The following is a 21,658-nucleotide window of genomic DNA, read 5'->3' as shown; positions in this document are numbered from 1 at the left end:
GGCATTCCCCAAACAGCTGGGTCAAATACAAACCTATCAAACGCACACTCAGACGTACGAACGCTTTGCTTCTACGGGCTTGGGAACGCTTCTCAGACTCAGCCAGAGCCTTGCATGAAACAAGTCAGGGATTCCCCTCCTGGTTCAATGTTTTTGAGTGGGTGTATTGGAAATGTTTGGGTTCCATGGCACTGGGAGTGTTCCTTTTCCTTTAATTGTAACAGAATGGGGTGAGAGGCTCGACACAATACAGTCCGAAAACAAATAATGTGAAGGAGTGGAGGGACCTCGGAGTTGAGAGGACAACAACGCAGGAATGTGGGAGCGTTTTTCCGGCTCTGTGATGAGGTCAACATATGGTCAATCCCATGATGACGCATCATGGAGCAGGGAATCCCAGTACTGAGCAGGACATACAGTCAGAGAGGATGTCTGTGTAGGTGCCAGTGTTTGTTTATCGGTTCCTTAGAGAAAGGATGTGAACATGTCTGGACATGTCTAAAATGAACAAAAATAACCTAATATGACGCATTAAGGGGGAATTAGGCAGGGAGCCAACAATGGCAAACAAGCTCGTCTTTGTTAGCCTCGGGGAAATGTGACAGAGGTGTTTAAGACAGCTGGTTGCTACCTCATAAAATTCCCTCAGCTTTAAACACAACTACAAGGGTGTGTGCATGCAGGCATACTGGTACTGTAGGCGTATTTTGAGGTTGCTATGTAAATGATGGGCAGCTAAGTAGAGGAGTAGCAAAGAATGGACAGCTGGCATAAGAATGCTGACACTCTTTGGCATCTTAAAGGTCTGTATTAAAATAAGGAGCTGCAGAGATAAGAAGGGGCTAAGAATACCAAGCTCACACTTTATATCTACATGAGATCAAATGAAGAGAGCTGCTGGTTGATGACAGAGAGGTGTTTAGTTCACAGAATGCTCAGAGGAGAGATGTTGCACTGGGGGTAATTTCCTACATATGTGTCACGTGGGTTTCAGCACTGACCTGCCCCTTTGCAGACCAGGATGTATGACCTTGAGCTCATACATTTGAGCATAGACTGAGGATGTTTTCGAAACCGCCTACTATACTAGCAGTACCTACTGATTTGGCCAAAATTATGTCCAAGTATTATGTGAACAAAAGCAAAATCTGCAGTATACCAAAACTCCATGGATGTCGTACTGATTCCGGAAAATTTCACAGTATGCATCGTACCAGTCTGCCTCACGTACTGTTTCCCACAATGCACAGTGCTCGTTCTGCTTTTTCTTTTTTCTCCTTTTTTTTAAGGGGAGAACTCAGTTTGTAGGTGCTGTTAAAATTATTAAATTACATATAAACCACTTCCTAACTTTTTAAATCATTAGTGATGCTAAAGAAGCAGTTTCGCTATCAGATGGTCGTTTTATACTTCCGCTTTCCGAAACTGGAAAGGAAATTCAGTGACGTCTGGCCCAGCGTACTGCAGAACAGATCAAACAGAACAGTCATACTACATACTAAATTCAAACGCAGTATGTAGTAGGCAGTACCTAAAAAACAGCCTTAGTGTTTCCCATAGACCGACGCTGTACATTCTTTTAAGTTCACACACACCACACAGACAGATTTCCTAATTTTTTATTACCATAGACTGTACCATAAATGGACATATTATCTGTGACATCACCCGTCTGTTTCTGAAGCGCTGTTTTGGAGCCAATCGTCTGCAGGTGCCATATTGGAAATACTAACTCAACCTAGGCTGTTTTCGAAACGGCCTGCTACATAGTACCTACTAATGTAGTAGGCAGTAGGTACTGCCTACTATATACTGCGTTTGAATTTAGTGTGTAGTATGACTGTTCTGTTCGATCTGTTCTGCAGTACACTGGGCCAGATGTCACTGAATTTCCGGTTTCGGAATGCGGAAGTAAACAACGGCCAAGCTGATAGAGAAACTGGAAAAGAGGAAAGAAAAAGCGGAACAAGCGCTGTGCATTGTGGGACACAGTACGTGAGGCACACTGGTCCGATGCATACTGTGAAATTTTCCCAAATCAGTACGAAATCCGGGGAGTTTTGGTAGACTGTAGATTTTGCTCTTGTTCACATACTACATACTACATACTGAATTTTGGCCAAATCAGTACGTACTGCTAGTATAGAGTGCGGTTTTGAAAACAGCCCTAATGTCTGTCGAGTTAGTGTGAGGTAAAGGAGCAGGCCTTTAGCCTCTTCGCTAACAGCTAAAGAGTGCTTGCTTCTCAATCAAGTCAGCTTGTCAATGATTTAGCATTTCTTTATGAGCGTAGTGCAGCTTCACATCGGCAGCAACCACTTGAATCTAACTTTGATAAAACATTAGATGCTGAACTTCAATCAATGCATCAACAGAAGGGAGGTGATGAAGGACCTCTTCCTCTGTCTCTCTCTCTGATCACCTGCAGCAGAGTGTTGGTCGGGCACTACAGGTTATCACACGGAAGGAGCAGAGTATTGATTTAGGTGAGCACTCATTGCTCTCTGCTCCTCATGTCTGATAACCTGCAACTCCTGAAAAACCACTTGGCTGCAAGTGGCCGGTGAGAGAGAGAGTGAGAGAGAGAGAATGGTGGAATGATTCTTTGGCCCTTCAGTCATCAGAGAAAACACTGGACCCATTTTTACCTGTCACACATCTTCTGCCCATTGTGACATTTTTGGACAAATATTTGCCAAGTGTGTGCTGGTACTGACTTAAAGGTGGCACAGAACTGTCTTTCCAACTGCATTAAGTAGAAACTGAAAAACAGAAATCTCTCTATCTCTAACTTCCTCCTACTATATCAGACAGAAATGTCCCTGTGCATTGATAACCAGAGCCCACAGAGTTCTAACAGCTGATTTCCAGAGAGAGGGCAGAACAATCGAGTCTTTGATTAGGAGTGAAGGTCAATTGTTTAACATGATAGGACATCCTCTCCTCAGCAAAGACTACCTCAAGCACAAATAAGTGGCAAATGTTTGCTCATGCTAACTCTTTATCTAACACGTATGTTGTAGCTGTTGCTCAAATATATTTTTGCCCATAAAATGTTCATAATTCCTGAGAGACAGGAAGGTTATGTTTGTTTATGTACCTGCTTCAAAAGAAGGTCGGGAGAAAGGAATAATAGGAATGAGAGGGTGTCAGACGTTTTGGTCTCGGCGTCTCTCAAAGAGAGCGCAAAGCCAGCTGAGTTTGTTTTCACGTCTCTGACACATCCCCTTCAAACACAAAGGCAATCCTCATCACTGGAATGTCTTTGCTGAGCAGCCAGAATCTTGCAGCCCCACCTGCTGTCTGCCTTAGACGGCCTCAGAGGATGAAGAGTTTCTCCAGGGAAATCCATGCATCAGCAGCTCTCACACGCACACACACACACAGAGCTACACACACATACTTTGAATGTAGACGCATTTACACCCACACTAATCTGCGTGCAGCTTTTTGAGCTCTTAATGTAATGGCTTATAAACAATGTGTCAGCAAAAGCCCCATGAGTTTACAGGTCTTAAATTGTACACCAGCTGAACCCACTGATGAAGAACACTTGACCAGAGAGGAGGATCTAATAAATGATATCAGCTGCTGTTTGGTTGGCAGGAAGATGTTCATATTTTTCAGCAAAAAGTCCAGCTGCTCCTTAAACTTCAATGAGAGTCTTTCCTTTCTAAGTGAGTAAAGAAATCAAAACATTATACTCTGTGTCGTGCTTTAGTGTTTGTTCTGTGTCTGATACGAGTCTGTCAGGCTTTCATATAAAAACAAGCCAATGCAGAAGTATGGCGGGTTCCAAAAACGAAAGCTGCAATGTTTAGTCAGATAATTAGAACAGACAGATTGTCCTAATTATTGGCAACCAACTAAGTCACTTTTTAAAGGGCAATTTAAATCTTTCTTTAATCTTAACTTCCAAAATGTGAAGATTTTCTGCTTTTCTTTGTCACGTTTTATATCCAAAGAGTCTTTGTTCTGACAAGGATTGTAGGCAAAGTCGAAAATTGAAGACTTTGCTTTGGATTCTAGAAACTTGTGATGCATTATTGTCACATTTATTTGTAATTTATAGACTACTTAGTTAACTGATTTAAGGAGATAACCATCTCAGAACTTATCAGATATCATCCGACGATAATATATGTCTCTAGGAATGACGGCTAACTTCTCTGTATTGCATAGCCAGCAACTAGTAATAAACGACTTCCAGTGAAGTCTGTTTTTCCTGTGAGTTTTATTGTTTGCATTCTGATCAGCAACTTGATAAGTGACCATGTGTTCAAATCAACCTATAAATTCAAGTTTTGTTACATCCAATGGAAAAGTGCCAGTAGTACATCTGTTTCTAGTGAGTCTCAGTTTCACTGTTAACAGAAAGTTACACAGAGGATTTATTCGAGCTTACTTCAGCAGAAAAAAACAAAAAGGAGAACAATTTTCTTGGAATTAAGGGTCCTACATTTGCAAAATATCAACATCATAATGCAGACTTGTAAACAGAACAACAAACAAGAAGTTTCTTCTCCCATCAAGTGGAGGGGAGAAAAAAAATTTAACTGTGCCTGTTTGTTGAATGGGGATTGAGTCCATTGTCTCTGATGCAGTTTAGGAAGGCTAGAAGTCATCACTGATTGGTCGATGTGACATATTGTAAAGAATATTTGTCACTCAAGTTGACATTTTGATCTTGAGAAGATTGAAAGCTGCACTTGTAGCAGATATCTGTTCATAGCAATGACTAAAACCTACTAATGAGAACCAAAATCATTATAGCAAGTTGCATCCCGCCTGTTTTTTCTCACCAAACTAACTGTTTTCACAGCATACACCAAAGCCTACTGATTCATGATTGGTCAACACTACTCAGACCACTAATGATCTACAGAGTGAGAAAATCATTTTGGGTTGCAGCCCTATTGAGAACAGACTCTAAAAAAGGCCTTCATGTGACAAATATGGGTTATATTACTTTTGTATGACTCAGTACCAAAGCAGGAAATCAATGTAATGCGAAGCTGCAGATTATTTCTAAGGAAAACAATCCAGTCATGTGCAACAGAGGACGACACGGCACAAGGTTTCAATCTGACTAAAAACTAAACCAGGCTTTAACAATGATTAACCCATCCACCAGCATAGTGGACAGGCTGAAATGTTTAATTACCTGCTGTAGCCTTGAATTGTCTCGTTAGAGCAGTTTTATGGGTCATTATGCTGCGTGTAAAGATGTGCTTTCTTTGAGTTCAAGGGGACTGAAGCTGTACACAAAAGATACTGTAATGTGACAGTGACTAAAAAAACCTCACATCGTCTATTTTTGTTTACTATATAATTTCAATTGAATTATGTGCACACTGTTTCTAAATTTCACATCAGAGGATTTAGCACACACCATCATGTTGCATAATTACGCACAACTGTTCCGCTTATTTAGATGACGCATTGACATTTAAAAAAGCTGCTTAACACACATACACTATTGTTTTAACCAAGATTAAGAGCAAGATTAAAGACTTCCCTTTTAGCTTACAATCGAAGCAGTGTAAAAATACTTGAGCAACAACAGGATTTTAATCAGAAGACAAAAGACCTGGTTCATGTGACCTCAGCCACTGCCTGACAGATGCAGCCATTCCAGTGTGGAGAGCTGTTCACAGCCCTGCAGAGGGATTAATCATTTACCTGTAGGAGGTCATCGCTGAGGACTTCTGTCTTCTCCGCTCTGTGGGTGACAAAAGACAACAGAGAGAGTATAGATTAGCTCTCAGGGACAGCATTAGCAGATCAGGGGCTGTATTTCCCACTGAAAATATCTTTTTGACTAATGACATCACTCCTGAAAGACTGGATTCCACACTCAGCTGCAGAAAGGAATAAGCATCAGGAATTGAACCTCTTGCATCAGATGGAATTTTTCAATGAGGTTGGGTCTCTTTAGTTTGTTTCCATGGCACTACAAGCCACTAACGGGGCTGGTATCCAAGCAAGAGGCTCTGCAGCTGCATGGATACCTCTGTGCATTTATTGAGTTAGCTTGAATTGTATCTTAGAGTAAACATTGTAAATGCAGATACTCAATAAAGCTTGATGAGAGAGTGCATGTCCATCTGAAGGCCTCATTTGTCAGCTCAACAACTTCTGATTTCCCTCGGCCACAGCTAGCCAGTCTCATGGTGTCGTGCAGCCACACAGCCCTGCTCTGCCTGAGCCTATTAATAGTAAACTAATAGTTGGACTCAGGGAGGTCAGACAGATTAGATTCACTTAAAGGGAGAAGGCTGGGAAACACGGAGTCAGCTCATGCTGCTTATTGACACCTTCACTCAGGCTGTAGGCTTCTGGGACGAGTGGTTAGGGGTGCGAGCTGGGTCAGTTGGTGGAGATAAATGCTACAGTGACTTTGCAACTATGAGACAAACTTTAGCAAAATGAAGCAATGTCAAGATTGTGTAATGGATAGATGCATACTCCTGATCAGTTTATTTTGAGGTGCAGATTTGATATAAGGACGCAAATAAATCCAGGTACAACAATTATGAATATGGGTCTAGAGAGGCAGGTAGTGGGGACTTTGTGCTTCCGCAAACCTGTGTTACAATGTGAAATCACACACTTGAACACCAACACAATGCTGTTGATGTGTATCACTATAAAGGTGTTATGACAGAGGACTTCATTATGGCGCTGTTGCATAATTGCAATGTGTAAGAGGCCATGAAAACCATGCACCAGCTTTTACTAACAGAATGTAATACTTGAACTCAGGGTAACTGCCAATGCACTGACCAATCAAATGGGAGTGCTCTTTTCCCCGAGTATTTCCTGTTTGGTATATTTAATGTCTAGCAGCAATGGACAGTAGTTAGACCTTATGATGATTGATTGTGACTAAAGCTAGATATAGTTGTTCTAGTGTAAATTTGGAAGTGTTGTGTTGTTTTCTGGGCCCAAAAAATGATGACATAACAAAATGTCAACTAAAGCACTTTGTACTCAAACATCTCAATTTCTACAGATTTAGAAGCAAAATGATAGGAAGAATAAAAGCAATTATGTTACAGTTTTAAGGTTTATGATCAAGATAAATAAAATGAAATAACTTTATTATTATTTAACAATGGCCCTGCTCCTCCTTTTTCTAACTGGGCTCTCTGGTTGTGCTGGCCTCACAACTCTTCGCTGTATACATGATAGTAATGCTGCAATATTCCATATTGATGTGGATAAGCACTATTACACTCTTAAAACATAACTCCTATTTGGGCCTGTTTTTGTCCCCTATATGTGAAATGATATATATATATAATGATAAGTATTATATCACTATGTATTTTACAACCCTCACTCTGAAAAGTTTGGATGCTGTGTAAAATGTTGATAAAAGCTAAATTTGATAGTTTGCAAATCAGTTAAAGTCAATCTGTAGTTCAAAATATTGCAAAGACAACATTTCAAGTGCTGAGACTGTTGCTTTATGAAAAATAGATGCTCGTTTTAAATGTGTTGCCAGCAACATTTTTCAAAAAAGTTGGGATGCTGACAACAAAAAACGCTAAATAAATTGTGTAAAGCTAAAAAAACACACTTGGAGGAACATCTCCTGACTAATTGGGTTAATTTGAAGTAGGTTAGTAACATTAATGGGTAGAAAAAGGGCATTAAAAAGAGGCTGAGTCTATTGGAAATAGAATGGGAAGAGGTACAACACTTTGTGAGAGACTGCGTGAGCAAATAGTATTAGTATCCACTACTGTCATCATGATAAATACTTTAGGGTTCGTTTGCCCCCCTCTTTTTTATTATTTTCTGTCTATCTTACATATAATTGTTTCTGCTCATTATTGATTTTCATTTTTTCTTCCCCCTCTCTCTCGATATCTCTTATGATCCTTGTATCCTTTACGCTCAACATTAACAGATTTCACTACTTCTTACTTTTTCATCAATGCAAAGATTGTTTCCACTCCCTTACATGGTCCATACATTATTGTAACCATTACTGTATGACCATTTGTGTCTGTTACCTTATTCGTCTGTTGTGTTACTTGTCAAGTTATCTCTCAAATAAAGGGGAAAAAGAAAATGAAATTCACAAGTACTAAGAAAGTCACTTTATACAGCAATTTTCTATAAATATGATTGTCAGTAGAGTGGGAAGCGTGATATCTGAGCTCCCTAATGTTAGTTTCATTTCACTAGAAAGGAAGCAGAGCTTATGGGCAGGCGTCCAGTCATAAGCCTCCATCCCCCTTTCTCTCACATCCTTCACTGTCACGTGACTCTACTGTCTCTTCCCTGTAATGCAGAAAGAAGACTGTGCTTGTATTGTTGTGTCCAAGTAGTGTGTAAACTTTTCCAAGTGGAGCCCTCCAACTGGAACAACCTGTAGACAGTCGCCTGCCTTCATTTTGGGAAGCCAGAGCTCCAAATGAAGCTCGGGCCTCCCTCCAAAAAGGACTCAGTATGAACTATAGTAACCTCATCACAGCTGCTTTCAATTACAACAGAGGCAGACACACAGAAAGAGTCTGACAGAGAAGGGATGACTGTTTGGGGGTTTAAAGGAAAGATTTTTTTTTGGGGGGGGGGGGGGGGGGGGGGGGGATTGAAAGAGTTCACAGAGCGCCAAAGCAGAATAATGCAGGAGCTGGAGATGAATGGAAAGAGTTTCTGTAGAGGAGAGCCAATGTCAAGCTGGTGAGGTCACACGTGCAGAGTGAGGGGCCACAAAAACCTGCATACAAGCCTTTCAGCTAGTTACATGCAAACACACAGAGTTTCATCATTAAGCCACAATATGGCATCTGTGTTCTGCTGTAGTTTACATGAGGAGCTCTTTATGTGGTCCTGTCAATGGCAAGGAGTAACAAACCATCATATAGAAGGTTATATTTTCCCTTTGTGAATAAGTAGTTAAGTTGATGCACTCAAAGTTTGCATATGTGCTGTGCATACTGATGTTAATGTGAGTAACAAAGCCTGGTGACACTGGTTGCATGACCCTCCCGAATACAGCCCTGTAATCATATGATCACAACACTTTCACACATGACCTACACTTATATCAGAAGCTCTTGTTATAGTAACACTCGTGCAGACTGTGTTAAAAAAGCCCTGTGTCATTGCAGTAAAAAATAGGCTGTGAGCCGCCTGGTCAGAGGACAAACAACAACAAAACAAAACAACAATTGTTTAGCTGGCATCAGCTGACCCGCAGTGAAAAAAAGAGCTGACCCCACCGCGCCTCACTGAGGCTGCAGCTCTTTTGGAGAAAGTGTGTCACTGTGCGCCGCATGTGACTCCTTAACAACAAGAGAGGTCCTGGCCGCGCAAACCGTGGCTGCTGGGTCAGAATGGTTACCATAGCGATTTACAATCAAAGTGGAAGGGGAGTAAGTGAATACTGCACGGGTAAGCACAATAGAGCGGCTGTTAGCAGCCACTCAACACAATCAGCGGGGCTGAGGAGCGGGGAGGGTCTGCAACAGTTGGCAGCTTAAGGCAGAAGGTAATGGATACTGGACTCGGATGAAAGGAGCCCGGGAATAATTGAGTGACTCAGCCCAGACGACCCCGCTTATGTAGCTGATAATGTGCTGTTGAGTTAACATTAGACCTGAGCGAGAGTGAGCAGAAGATAGAGGTTATAAAATACACGGACATTATACAGTTTTAATAGTGCTTGTAAGAAGATTAGCATTACAACGAAGAAAGGTGCTTGCTTTCCTTCTGTATTTGTATTCTAAGGTTAAAGCAACCATACATATACAACAAAATCGCTTCCTTTACACGAAAAAAAGTAGAAAATAGTGTTAAAAAAGGCCACCATGGGCTCAAATTTAGCAGCCCAGGTTCACTTCCAACCTGCAGTCCCTCTCCCACATGTCATCCCTCACTCTCTCTCCCAGTTTCCTGCTCTGTCCACTGTCCTATCCACTCTTAATAAAGGTTTAAATGCCCCCCCTAAGAAAAAATAAAAAAAATAAAATAAATCAGTCATTATATCCTAAAAACATCCCAAGGTGTCATTATAAAGTTGTTTTGCTGACAGCAGTTTATTGCCATTAAAGACTAGGGGTGAGTATTAGCAAGAACCTCACGATACGATACGCATCACGATAATTAGGTCATGATTCAATAGTGTCACGATATATCATGATATTACAATATTGTGATATATTGCGTTATTCTACAGTTAACTTAGAAACAAATAGAGATGGTGTATATGTAAATCACACAATATTACTCAAATTTGAAAGGACAAATTAAGTCAAAACTATTTGATTGAAAACAACTTTTCCAGTTTATTGTTTTTGAAATACTGAAGTCGTATTTTAGTTCCAACTCGGCTAAAATATGATTTTTTATTTTTTTTTAAATCGATAAAGAGTTGAAATATCAATATAATATCAGAGGTGAAAGTATCCCAATATATTGCAGTATCAATATTTTTTCACACCTCTATTAAAGACAGTAAAAAGCAGAAAATTCTCACACTGGAGAAGCTCTTTTACTTTAGCTACACAACTCAAATGACTCATCAATTATTTAAAAAAGGCTGCCAGTAAATGTTTATCTTAACTCAAGTATCATTTCAGCTCTGCAATCGTAAAAATAAATCCTTTAAAAGTCCAACATTAGTTATTAGAAGTGACATAAAATCCCAATTTTGGCCATGCACATGCTACATTTCTGTCTTCCTTCCTGTCATTATTTTTAAGTAAACAAAATATGACTTCAACAGCATAATCGTCAAACATTTCCTCAGAGATAATGCTGAGTGGACCACTAGCAGTCTCACAAAAGATCCCGGGCGACACACCTCTTTGTCCTTAGGGCACTGGCCTGATGAGACACGGGGAAACGCCCAGAGTCACCTCTCCTTTTAATTCAACAGTGACATTAAGCTGATCCCTTTTGGGGAAGTGTCTTTACAACATGACTCCCTCTCGGGTGAAACAAGGACCGGCACATACAATAGGTTTACATTAGATTGCATAACAGGACACTGGCCAGTAAGATGATAGTTGTTGAAAGTTGAGACCTCAGTGAGGATTATGTAATGCTTATATTTACAGTGAATGATAAACAGGGAGGGGAGAGAAGCGCTGATGAAAACTGTAAACATTTGGTCACTTCTGGGGGTTGAGTATTGATTGATTCACCCCAGTATTTTAAAACATCAGTCAGTGAAGAGTTTCAATGTCACGTGAATTGATTCATTGATCGTCGTTACTCTGGTTTGACAAAACAACTACAATACCAACTCACAAAAAAATCACAATGATGAGGCAATTACATGAATGCAATGTGTGTTATATCTGGGTTTCCCAATTAAACGGGTGACAGGGGGAGGAAGATCAGCTGTTTGTCTCTGCTTTTCTCTACTCGGACAAAGCATTGGGCAGATCTGGTTAGCTATATCTCTTTGTTTCCAGTTTTCATGCTAAGCTAACTGGCACAGGCTTCACAATTACCAGAAAGATATGAGTGACATTGATGTGCTTATCTTGCTGATTAAATAATTGTTCTAATAATATAATAATAAAAGTTGATTTTTTTTTTACAAAGTTTGTTGAGGAAACCAGATGTAGGAGTTGAAGACAACTCTGCTGCACAATTAACCGAATATTAATTGCGATGAAAATTGTGGCTTTCCCACGATTAAAATAGTATGGTTGATTGTAGGGCTAGGTATTGCCACCGACGTTACGTCATGGTACGATACGATACGATACGTTACAATACGATACAATACGGTATGAAACAATACGATACGATCATAGACTGTATAAATAATGGACGTAGTATCCGTGACGTCACCCATCTGTTCCTTAGCGCTGTTTTGAAGCCATTTGACGGCGGCAGCCATATTTGAAATGCGGAACTCAACCAGGCAGAGTGTGACGTAAAGAGGTGGAGTTTGAGCCTCATAGCCAACAGCTATGTGTTCCCGTTTGGGAGTCAAGTCAGTCATCTGCTTATTTGGGCAAAAACTCGTAATCTAAATATATTCTGAACCGTCGCGTTAGAAAAAAATGTACCCCTCCTTACAGTGTGTGCCGATAGAAAAATTAGTTACGTAGAGCCAAGCCGTTTTTTGAACCAGGCTGTAAACATGTTTATTAATGCTGCAAAGATAGTCTTTTTGGTATTGGTGTGTATGTGGTTTCCAGTGTTTCTGCAGCCAGTCTCAAGCGGATTCTCGATGAATTGCAGTTTGTAACACTTCCGCATGGGCTTCATAGTTTGAGACCGGAGGTTGCCCCTTGATTGCAACTGACAATACGATTGCGTACGATACGACACGATTGGATACAATATGATGCAACAAGATACGACACGACATGATATTATATGATACAATACGATTGGATATGATACAATACGATACAATACAATACGACATGACAAGATACGATGTGATATGATACATTTTGATTTGAGGCATCTCAGTTACAATATCAATTTCTATTCCAACATGAAAGAGGTTATCTGCGAAATAATGCTGTTAGTTGTACAAAGAACCTTCTAACCTGGTGCATTGTTAAAGAATAAGAAGGTTTACATTAAAAATGGACCCCAAAGCATAAATATAAATGTTCTTTGTATTTCATGATGACCAACAAACATCAAAATAAGCCTAATTTCAAACACTCTCATGCAGGCTGTTCTGTAAAACTGTGAACACTTATTTGATGAGGTTGCTTTAGACTGCATGTAATGTCCTTCCTTAAAAGCATCATAAATATTGTGCTGGACTTTTGGTGATGTACAAGCATTCCCTCACTCGCTGTATTGTTTACTGATCAGACGTTGATGATGTTGCACCCCATGTATTTGTTTGGCGACTACACTGTGTTGTAGATATGTAAAACATGGACATAAATTACATCTACGTTGTAAATTTAATGTGCAGAGCCATGCGAAGAGTCTGCGTTAGGTAGCAACACAGCCAACATTTCAACCACCTGAAAGAACAACACAAAGTGCGGTATGATGAGTGTATGAAGGTCAGGAAGAATAACGTCACTACTCAACGTCCTTGCACAGAGTTATGTCGGACATACAGAACAGTGAATAGCTCATTCTCCCAGCTCTCAAAGACAGACTGAAATCACCAAGTCAATCACTGTCCAATACACCAAAGATTATGTCCCATTAATACTGTGGGTGATAATGGCTTGGCGTAACTGGGAAATATATTTTAGCTTAACAATTAAGTTAAATAGGAGCTCTGAATTCAGGTAGCAAACCCTACTCTAAGTTTTACTTTGATGCAAAGATTTTATCATATTGATAATCCTAAAATGTCATTGTGGTCATAATTACACAGCCTTAGCTTACAAAGCTCCTTCTGGCTTCATCTGATAAGCCAAATGTCTGTGAATGTGTCGCCCTCTACTCTGTGCTGGACTATATTTAATAAAAACAATTACATTATTTTCCACTGTTGCAGAAGCGATCTTTATCTTAGGTGAGGCAGGCTGGCTCCACCATAGAGCACCAACTAGCAGAGCAACTTCTGCCAAGAGCTTTTGGCTGAAATCACTGAGTAAGCTGAGGTCAGATTTAAAAGACTCAGGGCTTCCTTCTTCACTCGCTTGTAATCTTTAACCCCCCTTGTTATTCGTGAATGAACTGCCATGTGACCCAAAACTTATCAAACGCCTTCCTCAGCCACTGACAGATTTATCTCAAACTGATTTCCAGACAGTCAGAGGTGATGTCATTATCTCAAGCAAAACAGAGTGTGTCAACTCTGAAACGCCTTCTGTAAAATGCAAGATGTGGACGTCACTCTGTATCTGTGCAACATTAGTGTTGGGTTATCTTTGTTCAGATTGGAGTTAAATGACACTCTGTTCAAACATGAACTCCTTTAAAAGGTGTAACTGACCACATCAACCTGAAGCAAACATTCATGCATAAGGTTACAGAGTGCAACGATAACACACTGAAAATATCTTCTATAAACAGCGACATTCTGTTTCCCTGACATGAATCACGTAGTCTCTCTCTCTCTCTCTCTCCTCTCTCTCTCTCTCTCTCCTCTCTCTCTCTCTCTCTCTCTCTCTCTCTCTCTCTCTCTCTCTCTCTCTCTCTCTCTCTCTCTCTCTCTCTCTCTCTCTCCTCTCTCTCTCTCTCCTCTCTCTCTCTCTCTCTCTCTCTCTCTCTCTCTCTCTTCATCTACTGCTTTCTAGAAAGCACTAGCACGTCTCTGGGAGGCAGTTTCCTGTTTGTAGGAGAAGAAGGAGAGATTTCCTCAGAGCGGCTGCTTGCTGGACACAGTGTTCTGCCCTTGCACAATCACAGGAACCCAGGGGGCAGCGCAGAGGGCCTTTTTGCACACGCAGATCTGTGCAGACGCGGATGCATGAGGAGGCATAAACTTGAAGGACTGAGTGCAGTTATCCTCATGCTGAGAGATCAGACATTCAGAGGGGTATGCATATTAATGCATTAGAGGTTAACTGTACATGTGCATACAAAGAGAAAGTAACCACTCTGGGAACGCATGCGAATGTCTGCTTTCTGCATCATACTCTCTCCACTTCTAATTTACTGCCACTGAGGATCGTATGAGTATTCCAGCTGCCCTGTTTCTGCTGGCCTGCAGGAACATTATTAGGGCACAGTCTCTATTTGGACTCTGCTGATAGTGTTGCCATTAAATAAACACTGGACAGACTGGTGTTTGGCACATCTCTGCCAACTGTTTTCCTGTTTGTGTGTGAAAAGTTCCTCCAAATTTGTCTGTTTACCTCAGATGTTTTTTTATTTTCAACTAAAGCTGTTTTGGTCAAATCAACAAGTACTCTATAATATGAAAACAGATGATTCATGGTACAGTTTGGGGTACAAGGGTCTCTGTAGGGGTCTGAGATAATACTTACATCCTTAAAGCTGACATACTTTGATATTTTACTCGTATGTAAGAGACAAAACAGCTAATCACATAGCAAAAAAAGCATCAACAAATTGATGTTCTGAGGTTTTTTCCTGACATGTGAAATTGGGACTAGAGCACACGATCAATTTAGGACCCGTGTCCACTCACAGCATTTTTTGCACTGACAGCCCCTGTTTTCTTTACAAAACCAATACAGTTCAGTATTTTCAGTGCTCAGCATCCTAGGGCAAAATGACCTTGAAGTCAGCTTGTTTATTGTCGTAGTGCTCACAGCACTCTCAGCTGAAAATAGTTCAACCTTTGGAACACCGCCAAGCTCGTCAATGTCACTCCTCCATCACTGACCAATCAATATCAGGAAGAGACAGGACTTCTGATATCAACTTTGTCAACAGCAATGGCGGAGGACAAACTAACCATACTCGTTTTTTTGAGGGTGCATGTGAGCTGTTGTTAATGCTATGACACAATTTCTATAATTTGTTTTCACATTTTCTTAGCCAAACCCTGTTAAATAAAAGCACATACAGGGAATAAAGAGCAATTTAAAACATGGTCTCTACTAAGGGGAGCTGAAGTACCAGGGGGCAACCTTCGTAACATTATAACAGTAAGGGCTGGTGAAAAGCACTGATATTGAGGCTGTGGACTCTGCAAGAGCAAGAACAGCTATAAGTGGACACTAGGGATGGGAATTTACAGTAATCCTTGTACTTGATTACTCAAATTACCTAATGAACAACTACTTGAGTAACCACTCTCGTAGTTGTTGTTCTCCGTGATGGTAGATTGTACTCCGGCTCGACAAACACGATCAGCTCTTTGAAGCCTTCTCCTCCAACAAAACTTAATGGGAGCATAGCTCCAGTTACCATTTTGGTTATTAGCAGGTTAATCTTCTCCGCTCTGGTTTCATCAAAACAACGTGTGCTAACAGGGCGAGCAAAAGATGTGATGCGAGACTGCCTGTTAACTGTCTCCGCTCTTTTCTCCTCGTGCTTTAAGCGCATGTGGTTAAGCATCAAACTAGTATTTCTATGGTATGCAAGTTTAACGCCTCACATCTTGCATGCACATTAACTTCATTGTTTTTTCGAAGTACTTCCAGACATCACTTTTATAATTGACATGTCGCAGGTGTCGCATACGGTTCTGTATTTGTTGTGCTTTTGCTTTCAGTGGAATAATATGTTTCTGGAGAGTTGCCGTAGCTGCCGTAAAACAGTTCTTTTTGCTGAAATCTGACTCGGTGTGTACTAAAGCTGATGCCATGGTCGGAGAAGTCATACATTTATATTTTTATTATTTTCCTACCTAGTGCATTCAGTTAGGCGAAAACAAAAAGCACATGGTCACACATGTAACGCTTTATGAGTTCAAGTTATGTTGGCAGGTGCGTGAGTAACAATATGCTACTTGAATAATGGGGTCAATGGCGAGTACCAGAGTACTTGATATTCATACCCATCCCTAGTGGACACAGGCCCTTACGCTGCAAAGCAATGTATTGAAGAGGTGGATGTTTCTGTCTAAGTGGGGACATACAAGTTGAACCAAAGAGCACAAAAAATGGTGAACAAGAACTCTTCTTTCCCTCAATGAGTAACACAAATTATGGCAAAAACAAAGAAAACTGTAACATGGCTTCAGTTATTAGCATCTTTGCTAGTAGCCCATCATTTTTTAATCAAGCTAACTATCACACAATACCGCCTGACAAAATGTGACACATTTTTTAAAGTTTTTTTTGGGAGGGGGGGTTTCTTCTTCATTATTTAATGGGACAGTTTGAGAGAGACAAGAAACATGGGGAGAGGGAGGGGAATGACATGTACCAAATCATGCTGGGATCGTTAATCAATCCTAAAAGCAGTGCAACTGTAGCCTCTGTAAATTGGGCAACGACTCTACCAACTGAGCTAACAGGGGCCCCCAGGCCTCCATCTCTATTAAGATACTCCTAGTGTGAATTTCTTTGTATTTTTTGGATAGACTGGACTGGCAGAAAGCATGGTTATCATTGGAAGACAGGAAAGTACAATTTTAGCTTAAACTATTTAGACTTACTCTTATGAATATACAACTCAAATTCAACCAAAGCTGGGGTTGGTAGTCAGATTTAGATACACTTTTTGTTATACTGGTTAAAATTATCTTTATGTCCCGATGGCAATCAATACAAAATGTGTTCTTAAAAAAAGAGCGAAAAAATATGCTATCTACAGTCGGAGTAAACCTGGGAAAACACCAACCCATACCTGTCATCAGGATCCAATTTATGAAACCAATCAAATCCTGTCCTTCAGTTCTGCCCGCCTCCTGTGCGTACATTTTATGTTTGTTTGTGTTTTTAACTTTCACTGTGATAATGTTTTGGTGTTTTCTTTCTGTTGAGTGAGACATGAGTTGACGTAGTGCAAAACACAAACGATGTGCTGAGGACCGGTTTTGAATCAGTCACAATCATATGGTCGTGAATCAGCGGCGCTCGTGCATGTGAGTGGGGGCGTTGTTTTGGAGGAGCTCTGAGGGGAGGGATTAGACAGAGTCCTGAGGAAATGCTACATTCAAATTCATATTAGTTTTCCGTGACTACCAACCCTAGCTTTAAGTGTGAGATGATTGTAACAGTGGACAACTCTACTTTTCTGGTAGTGCTTTCTTTGCTTATTAAAAGATGACATGTTGTGTTTTCAGCCTGTCGGAGGCTTCATCTGTCACTTTCCTGTACTGGGTGCAACCTCTCTTGGCCTGAAGTGCCAAACACTGTTGACTACCACTGACGCACTAGTTAACAACTTACAAATAAACACACTAAATGCCAAACATCAAGAGCCAATCTCCCATAAAGAAAATATTCTGACACATCTCACCCTTCCTTGTAAACAAAGCCAATTCTCTGCTATAGCTTCTTGAGATATCTGATTACACAGGGATCCTGTGTGTCATCCCACAGCAGCACAGTGGCACCAATTAACAAGGCTAAACACTTTTTCATTGTCCAGACACTTTTCCGGAGGGGGAAACGCTTACCTAACAGAGAAGACATTTCAGCCTGTTTTCAAGTATTGAGGAAGTAAAGAGGAAGAGAATGAGGATTGACAAGAGGAGAGCAAGATAGTCATCCATCTTTACGCATCCATTCATCTGTTATGTTATAAGTTTAACCCCTGATAGGAATTGAGTGGTGTTTTACGAATTTGGAATATGCCATTATATTAGCAACAGTGTGAGCCTTAATGTTGGTTGAAAAAGTATAACAGGTCATCTAAAACAGATTAGTCTTGTTGCACTGAATCCTCTGTTTTTTCTGGATGTCTGTATTTAGTTGAATAGAGGCGGGACAAACCAGACACATCTTGCCATGAGCTGATATCAGCATTAAAGCCTCACTTTTGTAAGCCTTACAATATTTCACACATCTTAATTTTCCTTTTTGGAAACCTAGCATTTCTTTTGCAGATCATGAGGGTACTGCCACATTAAACCCTGACATGTCTGTACAAATTCATACATCAGATACTTCTGAATTCTTTATACTCTTCTGCAGCTATGCATACAAAGAGAGCTCTTGCAAAAGGCTTTAGGGTATCAGTGGAAATCATGGGAAAATATCCTATATCCATGCTGCCTTCAAAAAATGTGTATGCTCCTTTGCTTGGCTATATGCCTCAGTGTACTTTTCCACACGTTTCCTAGTTTAACTTGTGATTTTTAAAGCTTGTTATTGGACAAGTAGGGGCAGGGGATCGCAATGTAACTCACAATATGATATGATACGGTAGGGTACAGTGCAATGAGATACTATTGAGTTTGATGAGATATGATAACTGATACATAGCCAACAATATGTGCTACTGAGTAAAGTAAGGTCTTTAAATAGTAATGCCAGGTGTTGAAGTTGAAGGGAAATCTCTTTAGAGTGTGGCTAAATTACAATTTCAATCTTTTGTGACAGTGATAATGTATTGCACAAGTCAGGACTACAATCGGTTGCTGTTGCCACCCCTGTATACTGACTTCAACTTTCAAAAAAATGTGCACCATCATTGTGCTCCACTCTTCTGTTTGTGGTAGTAACACCTTGATGATGGCTGATTCAGGCTTTTTTAATGGACATCTGGTTGAGTTCAGAGTGCAGCGTAAATGCATCCAGAGACCCAAAGAGAGCATTGAGTATTGAACCCAATCCAACCAGTTCTTACCAAGAGTAATGTGTCCCTAATCCTGGCTGTCAGACAATGAAGGCATAGAGGCTACTGATTAGATTTGTTGGATACGATTGGATACGATACGATTGGATACAATACGATGCGATTGGGTACAACACAATACAATAGGATGTAACACGATATGACACGATATGATATACTACAATACGACTGGATATGATACAATACTATACGATACAATACGATACGATACGATATGACATGACAAGATACGATGCGATACATTTTGATTTGAGGCATCTTAGTTATACTACCATTTTTTATTCTAATATGGAAGAGGTTATCTGCAAAATAATGCAGTTGGTTGTACAAAGAACCTTCTAACCTGGTGCACTATTAAAGAATATTAAGGTTTACATTAAAAATGTTTGAGTTCAGACCCCATCCAAACAGTTCTTACCTGGAGTAATATGTCCCTAATCCTGGCTGTCAGACAATGAAGGCAGATTATTCATCAGTTTGAGACTGTTCTTGTCAACAAAGGCTACTGATTAGATTTGTTGTTATAATCAGGTCATCTTTTTTAACAATTCATTGTCACAGCTGCTGGATACCAAAGCGTATTAGATGTTAAAGGGCTATTAAAATCGAAACATGTCATTAGAAAGCATGTCAGAAAGAGCAGAATAAAGTGAGTTTGCTTGAAATGAGTAAACAGAGCTAACTTCGATACTTGCCTGCCAACTGTTTGATTGGCGAGCTGTTTCATCCGGTTGAACTGCTTCTTCATTTTCGGTCCTTTGCCAGTCTAACCTTCCGAAGTTAAGCTTCAAAACCGAGCTTTGGCTTGTCATGAAGTTCACTGGGGCCTCTCCCCGTTTTAATTTCCCAAGCTGTCGCTATGACAGGGCAAAACAAGCGAGAGCCATTGAGCCCAAAGCCAATTAAAAAGAGTTTGTAGCCTCGCTAGCCCCTGAGCTAGCCTTTCCCAAGTGGAACTCCTAGAGAAAAGTTCCCGTTGGGGGCGACGGCATGATCCGCGAACCTCCTCTTTTTTATATTTCCGCACATTAAAGTCCCAAAGTCAGCCGTGACCAACTTTCACTGGCTCTTGCGGCTTTGCATGGCTCCTCTCGGTCGCTGTCTTGACCCGTTAGCTGGTGAGCTAACGTTACCGAGCTGGATAATCCGACGGCCGCTTTTTTCCCAGGGCAGAGGAGAGAGCTGGGAGCTGAGTGAGCAGCAGCAGGAGGAGGATCACCACCACCTCTGCTCTCTGCTAACCAGCACCAAGAGAGAGAGAGAGAGAGAGAGAGAGAGATAGAGGGGGGGGAGAGAGAGAGAGAGAGAGAGAGGGTACCGCAGCAGCATCTGCCTGCACAGCAACACCTCCCCCTGGACACTAACAGGAGTAAAACCTGCTCTCATATGGAGCTCTGGAATGAAGGACAACAACATTTACAACAATTAAAATCATGATGCCATCATACATTTCCTTCTTACCTTGCTCAACCTGTCATGCTACACAGTCAGAGTACCTGGAACAATAATCCGCTAATAATCAATCAGTTCTGCATCTGCACAGTGGCGTGTCACTGTCCAGAGGGGTCGCCAAGGGTGGCACTGGCACCCCATCCAATTGGCCACCAAAGGGTCCTCCTCGAAATCCTAAACTATGATTGACTGTTTGCCTTATCAGAGGTGGGTTTCTGTTACAATCTATAATTTGGGATGAGTTAAAAGGCTGACAGTAGATTTCTTTATTAGTGCCCTCAAATGTGACTTTGAAAAAACATTTTTTGTAAGACCATAACAAATTAAGCTTAGAAGATTTATGCCACCTTGTCATGTTTTTTTTTTAAGTCAAAAGGAATATAACAACTGTTTAATAATTTAATGAAAGTAGGTTGTCAAGACAGAAAGGGTAAATGTTATTTATCTGTAAATGCACTGGCCACCACTGCCTATGTGAGAGCCTCAGTTGGGCCACCCCAGTCAAAAAGTTCTGGACACGCCCCTGCATATGCATGTGAAATGGATAAAAAAAAATAGGAACTACCACCACTGTAACATCATTAAGAAATATAACTTAATGACTTTTGACAGTTGTCTTTGTTATGCAGACATGTGTCTGATGTATAAACTAGCTCATGATCAGGCCCCACCACGACTTAAACAATGTGTGTTACTCTACAGGAACAATCTTAGGGAGACCAGGACATCAGCAAAAGGAGACTGTTCAGCTAAACTTAGGAAGACTGCATTTGGACAGTCTGCATTTTCAGTCAGAGCAGCAGAAAAATGGAACTCAATTCCTACCCACATTAGAGACTGTACAAGCCTCAATGTTTTTAAAGGTAAACTGAAATTATGGCTCAAGGAAAATGTGATCACTGAGTTAATCCTCTGAATACATCAAACTAGCGACAATGAAATGTAATTTTAAATGTGTTGAAATTAGTGATGGACAGGTGTTGAGTATGTATTGTTTTAAATGTTAGTATGTTTTTATCATTTGTATTGTAAATTATTTACATCTTCCTGCCCAGGGACCACAGATGAACATTAGCTT

The 21,658-nt window shown here is 40.6% G+C and overlaps 1 protein-coding gene across 6 annotated transcripts in view; it reads right to left on the bottom strand.

Annotated features, from left to right (window-relative positions):
- arhgap17a (Rho GTPase activating protein 17a) overlaps positions 1-20,414 on the bottom strand; it is a 43,978-nt gene extending 23,564 nt beyond the window's left edge. For 5 of the 6 annotated variants that reach the window (XM_034707712.1, XM_034707713.1, XM_034707717.1 and 2 more), the window contains exons 1-2: positions 19,824-20,414; positions 5,683-5,722 (exon numbers count right to left, since the gene is read on the bottom strand). In XM_034707712.1, the coding sequence (XP_034563603.1) occupies positions 5,683-5,722; positions 19,824-19,876 (93 nt within the window). In that variant the 5' untranslated portion in view covers positions 19,877-20,414. The remainder of the gene's footprint in view (positions 1-5,682; positions 5,723-19,823) is intronic. The other variant, XM_034707716.1, reaches the window with a different exon arrangement.
- Between the last annotated feature and the right edge of the window lie 1,244 nt (positions 20,415-21,658).

Source organism: Notolabrus celidotus, chromosome 18 (assembly GCF_009762535.1).
Source record: "Notolabrus celidotus isolate fNotCel1 chromosome 18, fNotCel1.pri, whole genome shotgun sequence".
Lineage (NCBI taxonomy): Eukaryota > Metazoa > Chordata > Actinopteri > Labriformes > Labridae > Notolabrus > Notolabrus celidotus.
Note: the sequence above shows the minus strand (reverse complement) of the source record. Positions and strands in the feature narration are given on the sequence as shown.